Consider the following 19,162-nt stretch of genomic DNA (forward strand, 5'->3'; position numbering starts at 1 on the left):
ATAACACGAAAATCAGCGGCGCTAATTACGCGATAACGATCCACCGTTAAGAGTCTGAACCGGAGGAGGATCGTGTGCCGGTTTTTTTTCGTTGGTGAAAAAAAAGAAAGGTAGAACGCGAACATGAACGATCGAACAAGCCTCGAGTGTGTTCAAAGAAGAAAACCGTAGAAAGGAATATGCATTATCGGTCAAAAGTATGAGACTATCTATCTGTATAAAATCAATTTTCTTTTTATATATAATGATTTTATTCGAAGAATTAAATCTTCATTTAACAAGTACCACATTTTTTAAAACTTACTTCTAAATGACAAGAACACTATTTTTTATGAAAATTTGTCGATAATATTAATTCTTTATATTCGACTTTATTAATAAAACAAAAGACGTCTCATTACTTTAAAAACTGTAAATAGAAAAATTATCCTATATGCCTTTATGACGAGTATGATGAATGTAATTTTAAATAAGATGACTTTATACTTTTGGCGGGCAGTGTACGTACACTTAATACACAACAATCACACGCGCGCGCGTTTGTGTGTGTGTATTTGTATACACGTTTATTCGGTTTGAATATACGCGATAAATATTAAAGTTCCTTATAAAACACAAAGTTCTGCCGCTCTGGCGCTGGCCGGCGCACCGGGGGCCTCTGACACGCCATTGCTTCATTTAAAATGCAAATTCGTCCGTGTGGCGTGAACCACAGCGGCCCGAATTATTCTAATTACCCCCCGCCAATCCACTGGCCACCGTTTTTACTCGTTGCTTCGCGTCGCGCTCTCGAAAGCTCACCGGCTTCGTCGCCCTAAAAAAAAAGATCGAAATTTTACTAAATTTGTGCCGTGTAAACGGCGGCACGAACTTCCTCTTAACCTTGAATATCAAAAATGTAATTTTTTAATTCTGTAAAACCACGCAGTAAAATTAATACCTAATTCTTCGGATGAAAATAATCTAGACTCTTGACTGTAAGAACCAAATTTTAGAATATCTATATCATAACATTAGATAGATTTTGGTGATTCGAATAATTATTAATTACATAGAATTTCAATTTCTCCATAAAAGTATAACGATGAGATAAAGATTTGTCTGCACGCGAATGATTGATATAAAAATCTAATTTGAGTGAGTGTGTTAAAAAGTTACGCTGAATTGTTAAATTAATCAGAGGATTCTGAAGAATACTCAGAAGATAGAAATTATTGAAAATTGAATAAGGGAAGAAGGTAGGCAGCCGGTAGTCACAGCCAGTTTATACGCAGAAACGTGTTAAAGTGTGCTAGAAACGAGCATAGATTATCGTGGGCAACGTGTTCACGATCCGACCGAGATGTCGTGTGCATGTAGGCCTAATATATTCAGATTTTTATGGCTGGTGGCATATCGGAGATACGGAGGTCCACCTCCTCCCCCTTGCCACCCCTTCGGTGTGCTAGGCTGTGTCGGGCAAGCCTTCTCCACGTACCACTTAAAGCACGGGGTAACCTAATGAATAAACAAAAACTAGATTTCGCTTAGGGCTTACACGTAAAAGCGTGACCTTACTGACGATTTACCGCTGCGGTTCTCAAACCAAACCTCCTTTTCCAGAAGATAGAAAACAAGATCGAAAAGCCTTACGTAGATTCATGATTTAAATTAGTGAACGAAGACGCGGTTTTTAATATATTTTCAAGGTACTTTATATCCATGAATCTATATGTCGTTACAGGGAAATCTGTTTGAAGATTCAAAGTGGTTTCCTTTCACGTTTTTCTGGGGCCGAGGATTTCTTTGGTAGTTTTTGTGATTCCATGTGAAATTGCGATTACACGGGTCGTAAGGAGTTATGAGTCTTGTTTCTTGCCCCTTTCATGGCAACCTGGTATGGTTTCATTGAGCGAAAGATTGTTATTGATGCAACCTTTCTTTGTAGATTTCAAAGTAGATTAATTAATGAAAATAAACTAAAGAGTATGTAATTTTATCATAGTATATATATGAATTAAATTTAATTAAAAGATAAATTAATAAAAAATATATAATTCAATAGATAATTTAGTATATGTATGTATTTGGGAAAAGAAAATTGGCCAAAAGGCTAAACAATTTTCTGTAGAGCTGAGTACTGTCTTATGCAGGCATTGATGTCACTCCATTCATACGACACCGCGACGTCCTATGCTTCTAAAACGCTATAGTAATTCGTTTTAAATTTTATATTATCAAAAATTATGTCTAATACAATCTAATACAATTTCAAACAAATAAGCTAAAGATAAAGCAATCGTATCACCTTATTAGCAAAGAAAAAATTATTTTTCTTAAAAGTACGGTCAGTTATTGAAATTTTACTGTTTCCAATTTAAATGTCTCTGTTTCATCGATTTTAAGCTGGTCTTCTTTTTAAAATAATCCTTCGATGCTCGAGTACGACTTTCGCCGTAATTGAAACATCGTGAAAACATAGCGTGGCCAAAAGAAATTACCAACGGCCTGCTACGAAAGAGAAAAATTCAGCGTGTCGAGAGCGTTCGGTTCGTACATCACTTTTGCACGTACCGCGAAGACGAGGGAAGGACAAGATGAAGAAAGAAATAAAGCGGGAAGGCAGAACACGTGTTCGCAAGAGTAACACCGGCAAAACACGTGGCGCGCGAGAAATGCGGGGAACGATCCTCGTAGCCGGTCCTGTTTGATTTATAATAATCGTTCAATCCTCATTACCAAGATATTTTATTGTGGACCTTGCCGGACAAGGAAATCGACCACGTGATTTCTGATAATCACTTGTGAAAAAACTTCGCACTGCAATCTTTTCCGTAACACCTGTTTACGAAATATTGATGAAACTAATAAGTAGTGTTGCTTAACTGTTTCTAATTAACTTCGCTCTATTTATCTTTACTCTCATTGTCAGTGGAAATAGTTATCTCGGAACTTCACAAAATTCGTAAATGATAGAAATCCTGAAATTTTGATTTTTTCAATAAAATTTTCACACGGTGTAAATAATATAGAAAACATTCTTGGATCGAGGCGAAGGATTCTCACGGAAGTTTTACAATAAAAATTGGTCTAATTAAAGCAACGTGAGCCATTTGTATCCAGTTCTTTTTGCGAGCGGTCTCGCAGTATCATCAAGCGAATAAAAGAGAACTGCATTTCGTGCAACTGAGAACCGTGCCTTTAACGAGTATCGCTTGACACCTTGAAATCGCTTCGTGATGGAATTTTAGTATCCGCGAACTTTACAAACTCCATATACGTAGAATCGAGTTTTTTCGAAGGTGATCTGCGACGCCATAATAACTTTGCACCGTCAATTTTCCAGGTCTTTGCACAGGATACAGATAAAAATACTTGGCTCATTTCTTGTGTAATTTCTGCACCCGTATACGACATATTCTCCCCTATACCTACATAAGCAGCTACTTTGTTATTTTAAATCTTTAAACAGAATGTAAATATTTCTCTTGACAACATTATACAGACCTTACCTTAATAATGGCTTAATTACCTTCTCAAATCATTAAACTGACAACGTTCGAGTTGTTCCAACTACGCCCACGTTCGATGCCCCGAGCAAATAAGACATGCAGGGAGATCCTCCTTGAAGGTTTTCGCAACGAATCAATCAGAAGGGGGATGAAAAAAAAAGCACGAAGCCGTGGAATAATTCCGTCGATATAAGCGTGCAGCCGCGTAACGTGTAATAGTTACATCAGATTAGAGGCAATGGTAGCGAGCGTGTAAGCAGGCTTAATGCGTGGGTAGGCATCGAGTTTGTGGTTGAGGTGTTCGTTGCACGTGAATACACCTGAAATCGTGGTACACCGGCACAAACACAGGTTTACCGGTAGCCGGTGGAGACCTCGACACGAAACAGGCGAGGGTAACGACGAGAACGGGAGCGACAAGGGGTACACGGGGTTGCCTTTGGTAATCGCGCATTAATTTGCATCACAAAGTACACGCCACCCGCCACGCTACGCACGCATTCCACGTAGTTTTCCGCTCCAACTCGATCTTCCGAGAGTTCTCAAGTCGTCGCGACGCGTCGCGTTTCCTCCTTTCGATATCCTGGATGGATCGGTGGATTTTTGTCTATGGAAATAATCGATGGTTACTGAAAACTTAGAAGAATCAATTATGAAACAAAATCGAAGAAGATTTGATGATATAAAAATCTTGTTGAAATGAGACACTTGATTTATCAATCAAAAATAAGAAAAATGCTATCTAAAACATAGTCAATTTTAATTTGAAATCTGTAATTTATTCTACATTCTACGCCATTGAGAATTTAATCAATTGATAAATTTCACAACTCGTACTTTATTTTTAAAGCGCAAAATCAATTCAATATAAATTGTTTGGCCGCCACGAAAATTGCATCGGATTACACACACCTTTACACCTTGGTTGCTTGATCAAGCCGATAACTTGGTTTGTCGTTGCGCGAAATTATCAATACGTGAGTCGACTGTAAAATTCAGTAGGAAGGAGAAGGGGCATTAATTTATCTGCAATTATGTTATTTTCACGGAATGAGAATCACGGCCCGCTAGCGGTAATATTTTGCCGCGTGGTACGGTTGCATATTTAAGGGTTGCCATGTCAAGCGTCAAGCGCGCCCTTTGAATACATTTAAATTCATTAACAGTAAAGGCTATGTTCCCGTAAACCTTGCCATACTCTACACGTACGAACCTTCATACGAGTACACACGAATACAAAATATCGACATGGTTACACGCTAAACAGAACATTGTGGTCGTAGCAATTTGATACGAGTAACAAGAAATCGATCAACGATTGCAATCATCTATATTCGCTAACGAAACAACGTGATTTTTGTTACAGATCTGTCACAGGGAATCTCTGGATCAATATGCCTCATACAGGTGAGTTCAACGATAAATAGATATTAAAACATTTTATTCACTTGATAGAAAATTTGGTTTTTTGATTTGACAACAAAATTCTTTATTGCGACTAAAATTGCAAATTTATACCCTTCAACAGAGACGTAACAAAAGGGTTAAATTCTTCCACAGATAGAAATTGACGTAAACAGAATTTCAAACCTTGTTTCTGATATACACAAGTAAAAACTATTAGTTAGCAGACGTATTAGCCTCACTAATACAACAGTGTCTAGCAGATACCCGTACAGGGTCTCTGATTTATGCAACGACATGGAGTAGCTCGTCGTTATCGTTTCTCGGACATTTAGCACGAGGTCGGCTACCGTCGGCAAGATCAGAAGACCAGTCGTTCGACGGTAAAAATTAAAATCACTCCCTTCTTCTTCTTCTTCTTCTTCTTTTTATTTTCCTTCTTCTTCTCCTCCCGTCTTGTCTCGCTTTCTCACGAGGTTGTTACATTTGCCGATCGCGAAGTCGTCTTTGCAAGAAGCGTATCCGTTTACGAGCGATTGGCTCCAAGCATTGGTTAAATTACGATTTGGAAGGCAGTTTGACAGTAATTAACAAAGAATTTTATACGTCGCATGGACATGTTATTAAACGGCTTTATTTATATCTCACTGTCCTGCCTTCTCTTCCGCTTCTCCTTTCTCATTTTTCTTCATCTAACGCCATCATGAATCTCCAACGAGTCTCTAACGATTATTTTGAATATTGTACTCAAAAACTGTTTCCTACTTAATATTAATAACCCACTTCATTCTCGAAATTTTCATCTCGAAACGACGTGGTCGAAATGGAAAAATCGAAGAATCGGACTCATTAGCGAGTAAATTAGTAATTAACCCAGTACACCTTGAAACGGCAGATTTATAGGGGTAAATATGATTTCAATTACGATTAAATTGACGCTACAGTTGATTCAGATTTCCTTCGTATAGAAAGAAAGATTTACAAAATCTGTTAACGTAGACGTGATTACAGGTAGACAGGTGTACAGTTTGGTTAGGGTCTAAATTGTGAACACGATAGCGATCACCTTGGTTCGCTAATTCTAAGCTAACCATTATTATGTATCCAAAGATACACCCTTGCTGATCCTGAACGTACCGTCGCGTCGCATAAATATTCTTTTTTTATCTTAACTAGTTTATGGCTTATACGAGGTTACGTGTTGGTATGCATCAGCGAGATGTCAGGTGTTTTTCTTATTCTTTTAGTTGGCAATGATAACTGGTACGGTAAATTTAATTCAATTATGTCTATAATTGTGAATAATTAAATTGAAAAATTAACGCATTTGCCACTAATGAGGGTAACTATACTGTAGTCACTCGCCACTATTCTCTATACATACATATATTAACGATAAGAGTAATTATTTTTGTTTAATTCTCAATCTTTCACTTGAATGAAAAACATGTTTATCCAAATTAAATGTGACATCGATGGTCTTTCGATCATCAAAGCTGTTGAACGATCTTTACGCTCGATAAATTCACAGCTTGACAGTGGAGGAGTGAAAACCCACGGGAATCTGACATTTATTCGCGCAATTTCGCGTTTCGCCGGCTGATTTTTATAAAGATAAGAACAACTTCCTGCTCGGTTTTTGCCGTAATAATAATTTGGCCCGCGGTCGTGTCGGTCTGTCGCTTTTCTGACCGCGTGTAATTTCGGACGATCTTCAGTGTCTGAAACAGGAAGCGACACTCTTTTTATCGTGTAGAACGAAAATTAAAGGGGAGTGAAGTGTGTAAAAAAAAAAAAAGAAGAAAAGGAATACGGTGAGGAGAAGGAAAAGAGGACACATAAGACGGGATTTTTAAGGAGGTGAAATAATAATTGGCGATAAAACCGAATAAATCGTTACCAAGCTGTCGGATATTGTCGATGAATAACGAGGGATCGACACGCGAGAATCTCTCCCCTTTTGGATGTAATTTCCCTCGTAATAACGTGTCGAAAAAGTTTGTCGCAGCCGTTTTGAAGATAGCTTTTAAATCATCCGACTGACAGTACTATCGAGCATCGTATACGCGTTTCTTTTATTACCGTCAATTTTCTTTCTTGCTTTTATTCTTGACCGTTCGATATGTAGAACGAGAAAGTTACAGAATATATAATTTACATAAGTGTGATAAATTAAACAGCATTTTTGGTATTTCGCCAGTTTCGTATTGGGCAGCGTGAGATTTTTATGCATTAACCGGGTGTAAACCGAGTTTCAAATATTTTAAATCATTTTGTTTCTGTTGGTTTTTGGAACACGATGGTCATTGATTTTTAATGGTAATTTTTTTAAATGTATTACAGGCACTTTTTTTAATGCGAAAGATTAATAACTTCATTTAAATACCCATACACATTTTAATTTGCATCTTCCAAATATTATTAAATTCCCAAAAAACTGAAATTAAAATAAAGATATAAATGTACATGAATGAAAAAAAAAATTCGAAAATTTGCTTAAATAACTACTATCTGAAAAATTTCTCTTTCGTCAAAATAAGTCTACAATTATCCAATCAAATATCGCTTAATTCATCGTGCTTTAGAGCCTCGGTATAAAAGCAGAAGTCGTTTCGTGTATCTCAATGAAATATTTTATTGCTGCTTCATTTGAAACGCAAACGACAGAAAGCCACGTGCAACAAAACCAAATGGAGCAGCATTCGAGCGTTGATTACATGAAATTTCCATGAAATTTCGGAGTCTGGTAATAATTATGCCGTTAAGAAATAATCGGCTACCGAAACGATCCGAAAATTAGGGAGGCCCGGTATAGCACCGAAGATTTATGAAGAATCTTATAATATCTCCGAACTTTGGACATTTTTCCATGTTTTCAGCGGTGATCGAGCAACATTCGTTCAAAGCCGAGGTCGCAGAAAGCGAGGTACATAACTCAAATTTTATTCCTGTATGGTTTAATGCCTGTTTTCAACGAACGGATATAAAATCATTGATCGATTGACGTTTTTATTTCGAGCATCATGATTTTACGATACTCTGCGCGACGATGTTTTCTCACATTCTCTTGGTGAAAATATCGTTATGTTTTGCAAAATACAGATATTAATCAATCCTATTTATGATTAAGAAATCAATGAAAGTTTAAAAATTTTGTTGATTTTCTTCGAAAATTTAGAAATTTTTGCATTGAGTCGAGACCATTATCTATGCAGAATATTTAGGAATGGTTTGATGAAAATATAAGAAAAATGTAGAATATGATGAAACTAACAGTTTTTATTATTTTTTAGTTAATTTCTACGGCATATAATAAAAATTCTTTTCGTAGAAGATATCAATTTAATCACCGAATACTCTAAACAGCTGCATGCTTAATCAATCCACGAAAGTTAATCGAATTTTTATCTACGTTGTCGTCTTATGATAATTTTTATCGACCAAACCTGACCATATCCACTTAAGAAGATTTAATTTCCTTCCTCTTCTATTCTAATTTGATGAATTCAACTAAATAACCAAGCTTATAGAGAGATAAAAAAGAAACGATTCGTGATTGAACGACATCAAAAGTCTCTTTGGAATTTGTTAATTTATATTCTCAAACTAGTACTAAATGTCACCAACATCGATTTATTTATTAGCAATTATTAGCAACTAATCAGACTTCCTGTTTAAAACATCTTGCTTTGTACTTATGTAGAAGTATTTTACGACAGATGGTCTGGAAATTAATCCAGTACATCTAAGTTAATTCGTCTCACGTATATATACAGGAAATTGGATATATCTATGCTAATAGAATAGATTAGCATTAAATCACTGATAAGCCCGTTTATAAAAATTTCTAGATAAATTAGGAAACAAACACCTTTACCATTTACATAGTTTTCAGCTTGCTTTTTATATGACTTGCCTTAATTTATTAACATACCTCTTAAATAATGCAAGATTTGTCCATTTTGTGTTTGTAAAAAACAAAATTATTTTTAATTAATATTCTGCATTCTGAACGTGATTCTTCAGACTTACTTTAAATTTTTATTTTTTGACTTTCGAGTCTCAAAATTTCTGACCGAAGATTACACGAATTAAAAATTCTTCAGAATTTCTACATTTTCCACAATGCACTTTCAGTTACTCTGAACCATTTTATCATACATTTTATAGTTCTTCAGAGTACCATAATCAACCACATGGTAATAATTGATATTAATCCAAAAAATCGAACAAATAAAAATTATCTTTCGTTGCATCGAGTTGTAGAAGGTGCAACAATGTGGTCGATCTGCTTACCGGGCAATTACCGGATAAAAAGGAGAAAACAATCGAGTCCCCGGTAATTTTATTACTCCTTGAATGCATGAAAAATTGTTAAAAACGGTAATTCAAAGGATCTCTGGAAATTAACGGAAAACAATTTCGATGAACCGTTCCCTTTTTCTATATTACTTCTTTGCCTTGCCTGATGTCCGCTGGCGGAACAGAGGATAATTACACGTCTTCTTTTCCGGCCAACATGCAAGAATGTCAGAAACAGTTCACGAGGACACTCGACTTGCCAATATTATTAAAGACCACGAGAGAAGAGCATTTAGCTTTGACTCCTCCCAAAATTATGTACGCACTATTACTATGATTATTATTAGAGAAACACATCTACGTTCTCGACTGTAATTTTTATTCAAGAGGATACTAATAATTTTATACCTGATAATTTTTGTATTCAAGAAAGCTATGCAAGAGCTAAGACTCATGCATTTGATTATTTTCTGTTGCAGGTCAAGCGGGAGTTAATCAATTGGGTGGTGTCTTTGTTAACGGCAGGCCATTGCCCGATTGTGTTCGACAAAGAATCGTACAACTCGCTTTGGTCGGTGTCAGACCTTGCGATATATCGCGACAACTACTCGTTTCTCACGGATGTGTCTCGAAAATTCTGACAAGATTTTATGAAACAGGAAGCATTCGACCTGGAAGCATCGGGGGAAGCAAAACGAAAGTAAGTTTATAAAATTATCACTAGCTACTTCAGATAATTAATTTTGATTACATAGCAAGATAATATAAGGTAGTGATCCGCAGTTTTGTTAGATATTTTTCACTTCATCATAATATGTTATGTGTATAATATGCTTCAACAACGATTTATGTCGCGTCATTATTAAACCAACAAATTATAATCACCAACTAAAAAATTTATAATAACATCTCTAAACTTCTCGACAATCCACGTCTAATTAACCAAGATCGTTAAATTTTAATATCCCCCAAAAAACGAGAAATGTTATAAGAACAATCCAAAAAGAGGGAATTCTAAGAAAACGAATATATTAATGAGGAAAATTGACGCGGCTCATCCTTCCCTACATGAAGTTTACGGTCGCAAGTAGGGAATAATGCTACTTAGGAAATGAAGGAAGGAAGGAAGGAATGAAGAAAGGAAGGAAGGAAGGAAGGAAGTGTGGTTTATGGGGCGGTGACACTGATGAGAGATGCGAAACATGGCAAAAAGCCGTCGAGCCAGAGCGACGCTGATGTGATTTTAAGTAAGGGCTACTCGAGCCGACAGTGTACGCAATTATCCAAACACCTTGCAGCGCAGTTCATTTGCATAATTTCATGACTTTGCGCGGGTTTTCTTACTCTCAGTCTCGCTGTCGCGTAGAATTATCATGGTTCTCAGGTTAAATCCAAAGAAAATAAGAACTTAGCAAAAGATTCAACATTTTTGCACTTTACCTTTCTTATACAATCTGGCTTGATGGCACGAGCAAATTTTGTTTTCCCTTCGAATTTGTATTTTTATAAAAAAAAAAAACATTTGCAGCAGTAAAATGGCATAAATGAATCAATTTGTCCAAGAAATATAAAACAATATATTTGTCTATAAAGAAAAGATTCGATTACTGCACCTTCAAAGTGTTTTACACCTTCAGAGCAACAGCGTCATTAATCATCTTCTACTTAAAACTGAACTTCACTGAAATAAAAAAGTTCAGTACTTCTTGAAAAACGTTTCCATGATCCGGAGAGTGCTCCTCGATGTTCATTCTCTCCGATGAGCATGAAACAACGAGAAGGAATATTGCGATTTAACGAGTCTGGATGCGAGTGCAACGATACCAGGGTGCCCAGCACGTTCGATAATCACGGGCCACAAGGTAGCAAGGTGGATTATCTTTGTCCAGATGCATCCCACGAAAGCCAGGAACCGACAAAGAGGTACCAATCGTATCTCGCGAGTGTTGTATTACGCGTGTGACGTCACTAATGACAATATAATTGCACGCTGCCTATACGAGGAATTTCTTACGATGAGCCTTGCGCTGGAACACGAGCTGCGATCAGCCGTTTCGGCTTAATGAATTTATTTTAACAACGCCAAGTTGGCGTACATCGACCTCCTCGCTGAATCGTGAGCAGAAGGCTTCTTTAAACCGTTCGCTATAAAACCCTGACGAGCATATTTAAATTCCGACTGTGCACGAGGACGATTACGAGCGCATGTAAACGATCGTCATCAACGGCCATTATTGCACCGTGTTCGTTTTGGTTACGGCGATATGCCAAAATAGTCGAGTAGTTGCCGGTTATATTGTGTTTCTACGATCTTCCTCGACAGGATCTTTTTAACTATTTTTTGAACGGTAATTGGCAAACATAGAAACGAATGACAAAATATCTTCAGAAACACTTTTAAATCCCAATATAATGTAGGTAACTATTGCCTTTTTTTTTGTAATTATTGGTACTTAATAATTATTGATACTTAATGATAACATTCTATAACCTATTTGAATGCACCGTGCGTGAAAGTGAATCGTTTCAGAGATTTAATCTCTACTGCTCGAAGGAGTACAAGTCGTTCATATGGCAGACATGTTTCGCATCAACGACTTACGTGAAACATAAGTATACACGATCCTTGTATAATATAAACCGGTGTCTAATTGCTTATCTCTGGCTGATTCTTTATAAAAATGACACCTATTCTGTTTATAAACAATGTCGCAATACCTACGCAATATTTAAAAATAGCATTTCATTACAACATTAAAACTGCTATCTAAAATGGTTAGTTGCTAGGTTACTCCCTTAGTAGAATGATTAATTACTAGATATTCATTTTCACACAATAAAGACTCCAACTTGTCGGTACTGTTTTATTTAAATAATATTTAAGCCTAGAAATTACTTTCTACACGATCGTGTGTCGATCGAAAGTTTTCACAATGTGTTTGTGACAATTTGCCATGCTTATTATTCTTGACCAATTATTCTCGAATCGATCGGTGAATTTGCGAATTAATTGTCAAACTATCGTCAATCTACACGTGTTCCCGGTACGGTGTATAACGTGTGCCACTATTTTCGTCGTTATCTTTGCCGTGTACATACATCCATTGGATGCTCACAGAAACACGATACGCGTCAGATAATGAACTCGCATCACGACAGAGAAAATTGTCTCATGAAAAATGTACGCCACATCGAAAGTCCGATAATAAAGTGGAAGCCGCGAGAAAATCGCACGATCATCTGCTTGTACGTGTTCTTTTTCTGTGTTTGTGTAACCACACCAACAATTTTGTAAGTGTCCCTCTCTCTTTGACGGTTCTCCACACCCTGAAATTTATGGAAAGAAATTGTATAACTTTCATGGAATTATCGTCCCTTCTTGATAAAAGAAATTTCTCGAAGGAATTAATTTCGTTAAGTATAATGCTGTTTGTAACGAGTATGTCATTACACGTTGTAATAAAAGTTTCGCATATTGTATTTGTTGAATATCAAAATTGTATGCTGGTCTACGGTGTTTTATTTAAACACAGGAAATTATACCTTCCAAGAGTGGAATATTTTAAGTGTAGGTAAACGTTTATCTTTTTTCTTTTTTCAATGCTCTGGTATAATTATTTGAAATTAAAATAAATTCTTATCAATGTGTTTTTGGAAAACATTGCGACGACAGGGTAAAAATTTTAATAAATTTTTAATTAGTTATCATTTTAAAATAGTTATATATAGTAATATGTGTCAAGGTGTTTCTTATTTATATTATTACAAGTATCAATCTTACAATATCATTCATTTTTTTGATTCTATAAGATCGCTCGATACATTCAACGGATTTCTCTCCAAGAAAATACCATAAATATTCTCGCGTGTGGACATTCGTTTCCTCGGCGATTCCCACTCGTCGATCAGAAGCTTTACTATTTATCTGGTAATTAAGATCTCGCACGAGTACATTGATGAACCGTGCTCGAGCTTTTTGCTCGATGGGTATTTATTTCTCGATGCATGATTCAGTAATAGGCGATAAAACGTCACGGGACAACGAAAACAAACAACGAGCAATCGTGCATCTGTGTTCATCGTGTTTGTACATCAAACTATTAATTAACTTACATAAATAAATAACTTTTTTTCTGTTAACGCTTTGATAATCGCACATTTCGTGTGCTAATAAAAAATTATTAACAGAATTATGTTTAAATGTTTCAATTAAGGAGCATTGTAAAATTTTAGTCTAAAATTTAGAATAGTTTATTATTTAACCATCTAATTATTACGAATAGGAATTAAGTTAATTTTTAATTTAAATTTTCTCGATCCACAAACGCGAAAATTGAAACGTAACCTTCATCGTCAGAAAGGAAGCGCAGAACCATGGGTGTCCACCAAAAGACGTTAACATCATTAACCCCGGTGTTAACGTCTTATCACCGATAGGAACTCGAGCACCGAGACATGAAAAGCGGTAGCCCTTCCTCTACCAGTAATTACCAGAGTTGGTCAACCTGTTCGATAGTTTACGTTATCTAACGTTTAGCGCCAGATGTCCATGCGAACCAGCCAATTTACTTTGTGGTATGGCAACACGCACATGAAAGACACCGTCGATCACCAGGCCTGTATACATGTCCGCTCAAGGGTACGCGACAGGGCAGACATTAGGACACACCGTATATCGTGGGTCGAGGTAATTGTGGCAATGACGACGGAAGTGTCAGATTAGAATCTGAGATGCTCCCGGGAGCACGCGATGCTTGTCTAACCCTCTGAAACTATTAGGCGAACGGTTTGGTTGCCCCCTTAAACATTCTGTTCACCAGTGGTGCTTTCATATCGGTGCCATTCAATGGACCTTCCTTTTGTACGCACCTCCGAACGATTTCTGTCTATGAGACATTGATATTTAGCAATGGATTAGACTATTAAAATTGAATCCTTTCAAATATACGGAATTTTTGTGTCACCAGAATCTGTAAAATCCTTTTGAAATGATATTTTCCTTTTATAAGAACATTAGATTCAAATATCAAATTAATGTAATAAGATAGCCAGCCTCTAAATTTCCTGAGGCCAAATGGTATCATAAGGAAAGAAGATCCTATCGTTTGTGTTAACGTTTACTTAGGACAATTTTTATTTAATATTTCTTAGTGATATATTAAATTTTTATTTATATAAGTCATTATGAGAAAAGAATCATATTTAAAAGTTTTCAAATTAAAAAATTCATACCCCCTGCGTAGAGATGTATACCACGGGGAATCCACGAACCCCCTTCTTTTTTCAACCATATCGTTCTCCCAGTGTATATGGTGTGGCCGGCCCCAAGAAATCGGCGATCTCGAAAATCTGTACGCGGTATAACATTTCCATCATGTTAGCATAAAATTATCTGGGGTCCGGGCATTCATTAGCAAGTCAAATGAACGGTGGCCAGATTGAGCACCACTGGAAGGCCAAGTTGGAGAGACCCTTCGTAAGAACGGAACGCGCCTGCGAGAAGCAGATGAGACCCCCGCCTTTTTGGTAAACCGGGGCTAAACTGTAATAAAGTGCGGTACGCATTACCCACCTACCTCTGAGACCTTCCCGTTATCTGATTCCACGAGCCGACGGGTTTCACCTGTGAACGACATATGGCCCACATCGTGCCACTTGCTTTCGCTGCCCCTTTCGACGACACTGTGACTACTTTCGCGTTAATTTGTCGATGAGATAGCGTTAACTCCCGGCCGGAAGGAAATATGACCAGGCTAATGATTGGCAACGGTCGGGACCATGCGACCATGAGACCAATATTATGAAATTTTCAAATTATGCCGTATAAAAAAAGTTTGAAATTTTATTAAATTGGTTCTGCAGCAAGTGGCAACCCCGACAGTAGTCAAAAAGATTCTACGAATGAAGCAAGAACAACCAACGATGTTTGCCTGGGAAATTCGTGAACAACTTGCCCGCCAAGGAGCTTGCGATCCTCAAAGCTTACCATCCGTTTCCTCTGTAAATCGGATTCTTCGGGGTGGAGGACTTCATACTGATCACACAGGGATCGAGAGTGGTTCATCGAGCACTTACCCTTCGCAAGTTTCTCCAAACGTCTCCAATAGAGGTAAGATCTCAAGTTTTAATAAATAATAACATTATTAGATTCTTTGTATTATTTAGAAATTATTTAGATATAAATGTGAAAAATTGAGAGCAGGCTGTTACTTAAGTATTTCAAGTCGAAACGCGGATAAAATGTTCTACTTCGTAAAGATTGATCAGATTTCGGAATCATTGTCGAAATTTTTCTTCGTTTTTTTCACATCGTTACGTTTCTATGGACGGAGAGTCGCTTTCAAAAATGCAACGATAGTGGTTCGACAAGAAGAAGGAGCAGCGAAAGAGAAGGATGGAGGGAAGGAAAAAAGGTAGAGGAATTCATAAAATACCCTGTGGCCGATTGACTCGTCAGCGAGATGCAGAGGCAGACACGCAACCTCTTGAAGAAACTCAAAATTTGCCTTACAATTTACCTCGTTTATACTGCAAATTGTCTATAATGCTGCTCCTTTTTCTTTCGGACGAAACTGCATCACGAATTTTATACCAGTCGATAAAATTTCATCGTCAGACTACACGATGCATTTGATCCTTATCTTCTTTAATCTCTCATTCGTTCTTCTTGTAAATAGGTGTTAGTATTTAATTTGAAATGAATGTATTAATTATTAATTAATACGTTATCTTTTGATCCTCAGATGCGATCATAAGAACGGATTACCAGCTATTTTATCCTGGAAATCTGGGACCACTGCACATTTCCACAACTTCCGGCAACACTAGCACAGCATCGTGGACTCCAAGTTTATATTCATCCCTTTATCAAGCAACAACTCTGCACTTGCATCACGGAATGCATGCTTTCACGTAAGTTTTTCTTAAATTATTATCATCTCTTTCGTCGAATAATTAGGTTTATTTATTAAATATATCAGCAATCTTTATGCCAATGTTTAAATATTTTATTTAAACCAGAAGCTCTGTATTGATTTAAAAACAGAACACATAATCTAAAAAATTTATGATGTTCCTTTCAGATCGTTAGATGTAGATCGTCTGTCAGAACAAAACGGATCAACAAATCAGGTGGATTTAAAATCCAGCTCCAGTTCCATGGCGGGAAGCGACGATTCCCTGGATAAAAGTGATCTGGACGAAAACACAGAGTCCCAGGACCATTATAAACCATTTCAAAATTCACCAATCATTCTGGAATTAGGTCAAAAAATCGGAAGCGATCGTAGCGCCTTCGTGAGACACAGCACATCCGGTTCATCCGGAAGCTTCGAGGCTCGACAGAGTCCATCTCCGACAACCAGTCAGAAACAGAACGCCTCATCACCACGGATGTTGGAAACCGGAAACGAACGGAGCAGCATGGCCAAAGAAGCAACGATCGATGGAAGACCGATGCAACCTCAGAGAAAAAGGAATCCTTATTCGATAGAGGAATTATTGAAGAAAGATGAAGATAAAAGCGCCTCGAAGAGGCCAAAATTGACCAACATCGGAGTAGTACAGCCGTGCGGAACCATCCTGAATAAAGAAATTTAAAGTACTTACGAGGAATGGAAAGAAATGGAGAAAGTTGTGCGTGAGGTGTTGGAAAAGTTTAGGAATTTCTTTTCTCTTGTAATTTTTTTGCTTACATATGTAGCAATTTTTAAATTTCACAGATGTTTTAGGCAATAAGTTTTAACCCTCCTATGGTACACTACATGACCCAAGCATGTGATTTTTGTAAATTTTTAAACCATCATTTTTCACTATTTAACTAATCTAACTTTAAGCTACGTTTTAAATTGATCCATGTATTTAAAAAAAAGTAAAATAAGTCCGCATAGAAATCAAACTTCAAACTAAATTTAAAGTATTACTAGAAATTTGATCCTTAATGTTAGTTTTTATGAACATAATAGGAGGGTTAATTGGACTTGTACTTACGAAACACACTTGTAAAAAGTTATAAAAACTCCTACTAACCTTTCATTGGGAAAAGTGTAACTACTTAAATGATAGGTGAATACAATATAAGGAAAATAATTACTAGAACTTGAAACACCATACGTAAGGATTTGATGATAGAGGCTAAGATGATTATCTAGATTCTTCAATGACTAAGAAAGGATATTTATGTGCCGTAGAAGCTATTGAAGATAAGGATGAAATTGTTTTAGGATCAGAGAAATAGAGGCTAGAATAGAAGGCTGTATAGTTTTGAAAGATCACTTATCGACTTCATGCCATTTTATTGATTCCCACTGGAAACAAACATTTTATTTTAATTTACTGTGATCTCTCACGGAAACATCCAGAGTCAAGGTTTGTTACTGTTTCATTTTACTAAACAATTCATAAATATTTTCATTAAAAAAGTATACTCTGCATTTCATGATACTATTTATTACGTTTTTCATTAACTTTCGTATGAGGATAAAGAAGAGATCATTCAGTATCAGTATCATTCTGCTTGAATTGCCTAAAGTCAGACAATTAATTTTTTGCACAAAGTTACAGTAAATCTGAGAATTAATTTAATAGAAAATTATTCGAGAACCCATTCTACAATTAAAGTTATAATTTCAACAGATTGACTGACATAGTAGTCATTGGTAACTCGGTCGATGAATTTAATTTATTTGATTAATAAAAAAAATAAAAATTAGTATTTATTAATCTAGATGTACTATTCGTCCGTGATATATGAGAGAGACAACGGGGGATCTTCATTTACTCCGCCCGACCCCACTCTTAATGTCTCTAGTTCAATCCCCACCCATAGGTTCCAGAGGCTATGCCACTACCACCCACTGCTTTGAAGTCATCGTCACCCCATCGCTCTGTTCCACTTACGCTTGACCGATTTATCTGTTTTCTTCGTCAAGCGATTCGACCAATTACGAAAATACTTCCGTTGCGAAGTAGGGATATGGGGTAGTGGGGCATAGATCCCTGCAAGTTTTAGCCATGCCATCTTCTCGCGGACGAATAGTGCACTTGCGATTAAATGGCGATGTCCCGTATTCTCGCTCTTTACCATAAGCATTCCAGGGGGAAATGACGATGTAGGAAATAATCTCCCATATACATACATTGGAATCTGGCCCTATTTCGTTAAAATTAAGATTCTAAGAATTCCTCTTTCACCTGTATCGTCATTATCCTTAGGAATCCTGACTTTTTGCTCTGCAATTTCTACTGTGCCAGTCAATTTGTTAATCAAAATTTTAATGATAGAAAAAGAAACTGAAATTAGAGGAGCGATCATTGTACTTACTTACTACGACACGGAAAACAATCATAAATTGTATGTAATATTAGTAGTATCAATCGTCGATCACGTATTATTGACTGCAATATTGTAGGATATACGGTAAGTCTGTTAAGCTAATTTATAATTAAATTATTTTTATCCCCGTATCACGTGGATAAACAATCTGTGTCTTTGAAACGAGGTATCACTAAAGTGTATACATAATGATGTAGATGTTTGACGAATTCTAATGATTTTAACCAGATCAGTTAAATGATTTGCGATATAAAGTTCTTTTGCCCGCGGTTCTGCGATTTCGTTTTGCGAACGGGATGATGCCATACTATTCTGTAGTTATTATTAATATTTGATTTTAATAAGTCAAAGGAACTCTGACGTATTCTAATAAAGTGAAACGATTAATAATCTAAATAAAATTGGTTTTATTTATTTATATCGTAGAAGAAGGTGGAAATATGGATCGGAAACTTATTTCTCAGGTAAATGTTGAGATTTATCGAAAACTAAAATAAGAACAGCAAAAACAAAGTTTGAACCAACATTTTTGTAAAAGAAAAAGTTGTTCAGAGTCACCCCAGCAAGCTATTTCCGGAAGTATCGGAAGTTACAGGACACCCTGTACATATGTGGCGGTCATACAATAGTT

At 36.5% G+C, this 19,162-nt stretch overlaps 1 protein-coding gene across 1 annotated transcript; it reads left to right on the top strand.

Annotated features, from left to right (window-relative positions):
* The first annotated feature begins 4,874 nt into the window (after nt 1–4,874).
* On the top strand, nt 4,875–18,880 carry LOC114882819 (paired box pox-neuro protein). Its single transcript, XM_029199882.2, has 5 exons — nt 4,875–4,898; nt 9,677–9,897; nt 15,060–15,306; nt 15,941–16,109; nt 16,280–18,880. The coding sequence occupies exons 1-5, from the start codon at nt 4,886–4,888 to the stop codon at nt 16,794–16,796; spliced, it is 1,167 nt and encodes a 388-aa protein (XP_029055715.2). The 5' UTR covers nt 4,875–4,885; the 3' UTR covers nt 16,797–18,880.
* Nucleotides 18,881–19,162: the final 282 nt, after the last annotated feature.

The sequence above is a fragment of the Osmia bicornis genome, chromosome 15, assembly GCF_907164935.1.
Source record: "Osmia bicornis bicornis chromosome 15, iOsmBic2.1, whole genome shotgun sequence".
NCBI classification, from domain to species: domain Eukaryota; kingdom Metazoa; phylum Arthropoda; class Insecta; order Hymenoptera; family Megachilidae; genus Osmia; species Osmia bicornis.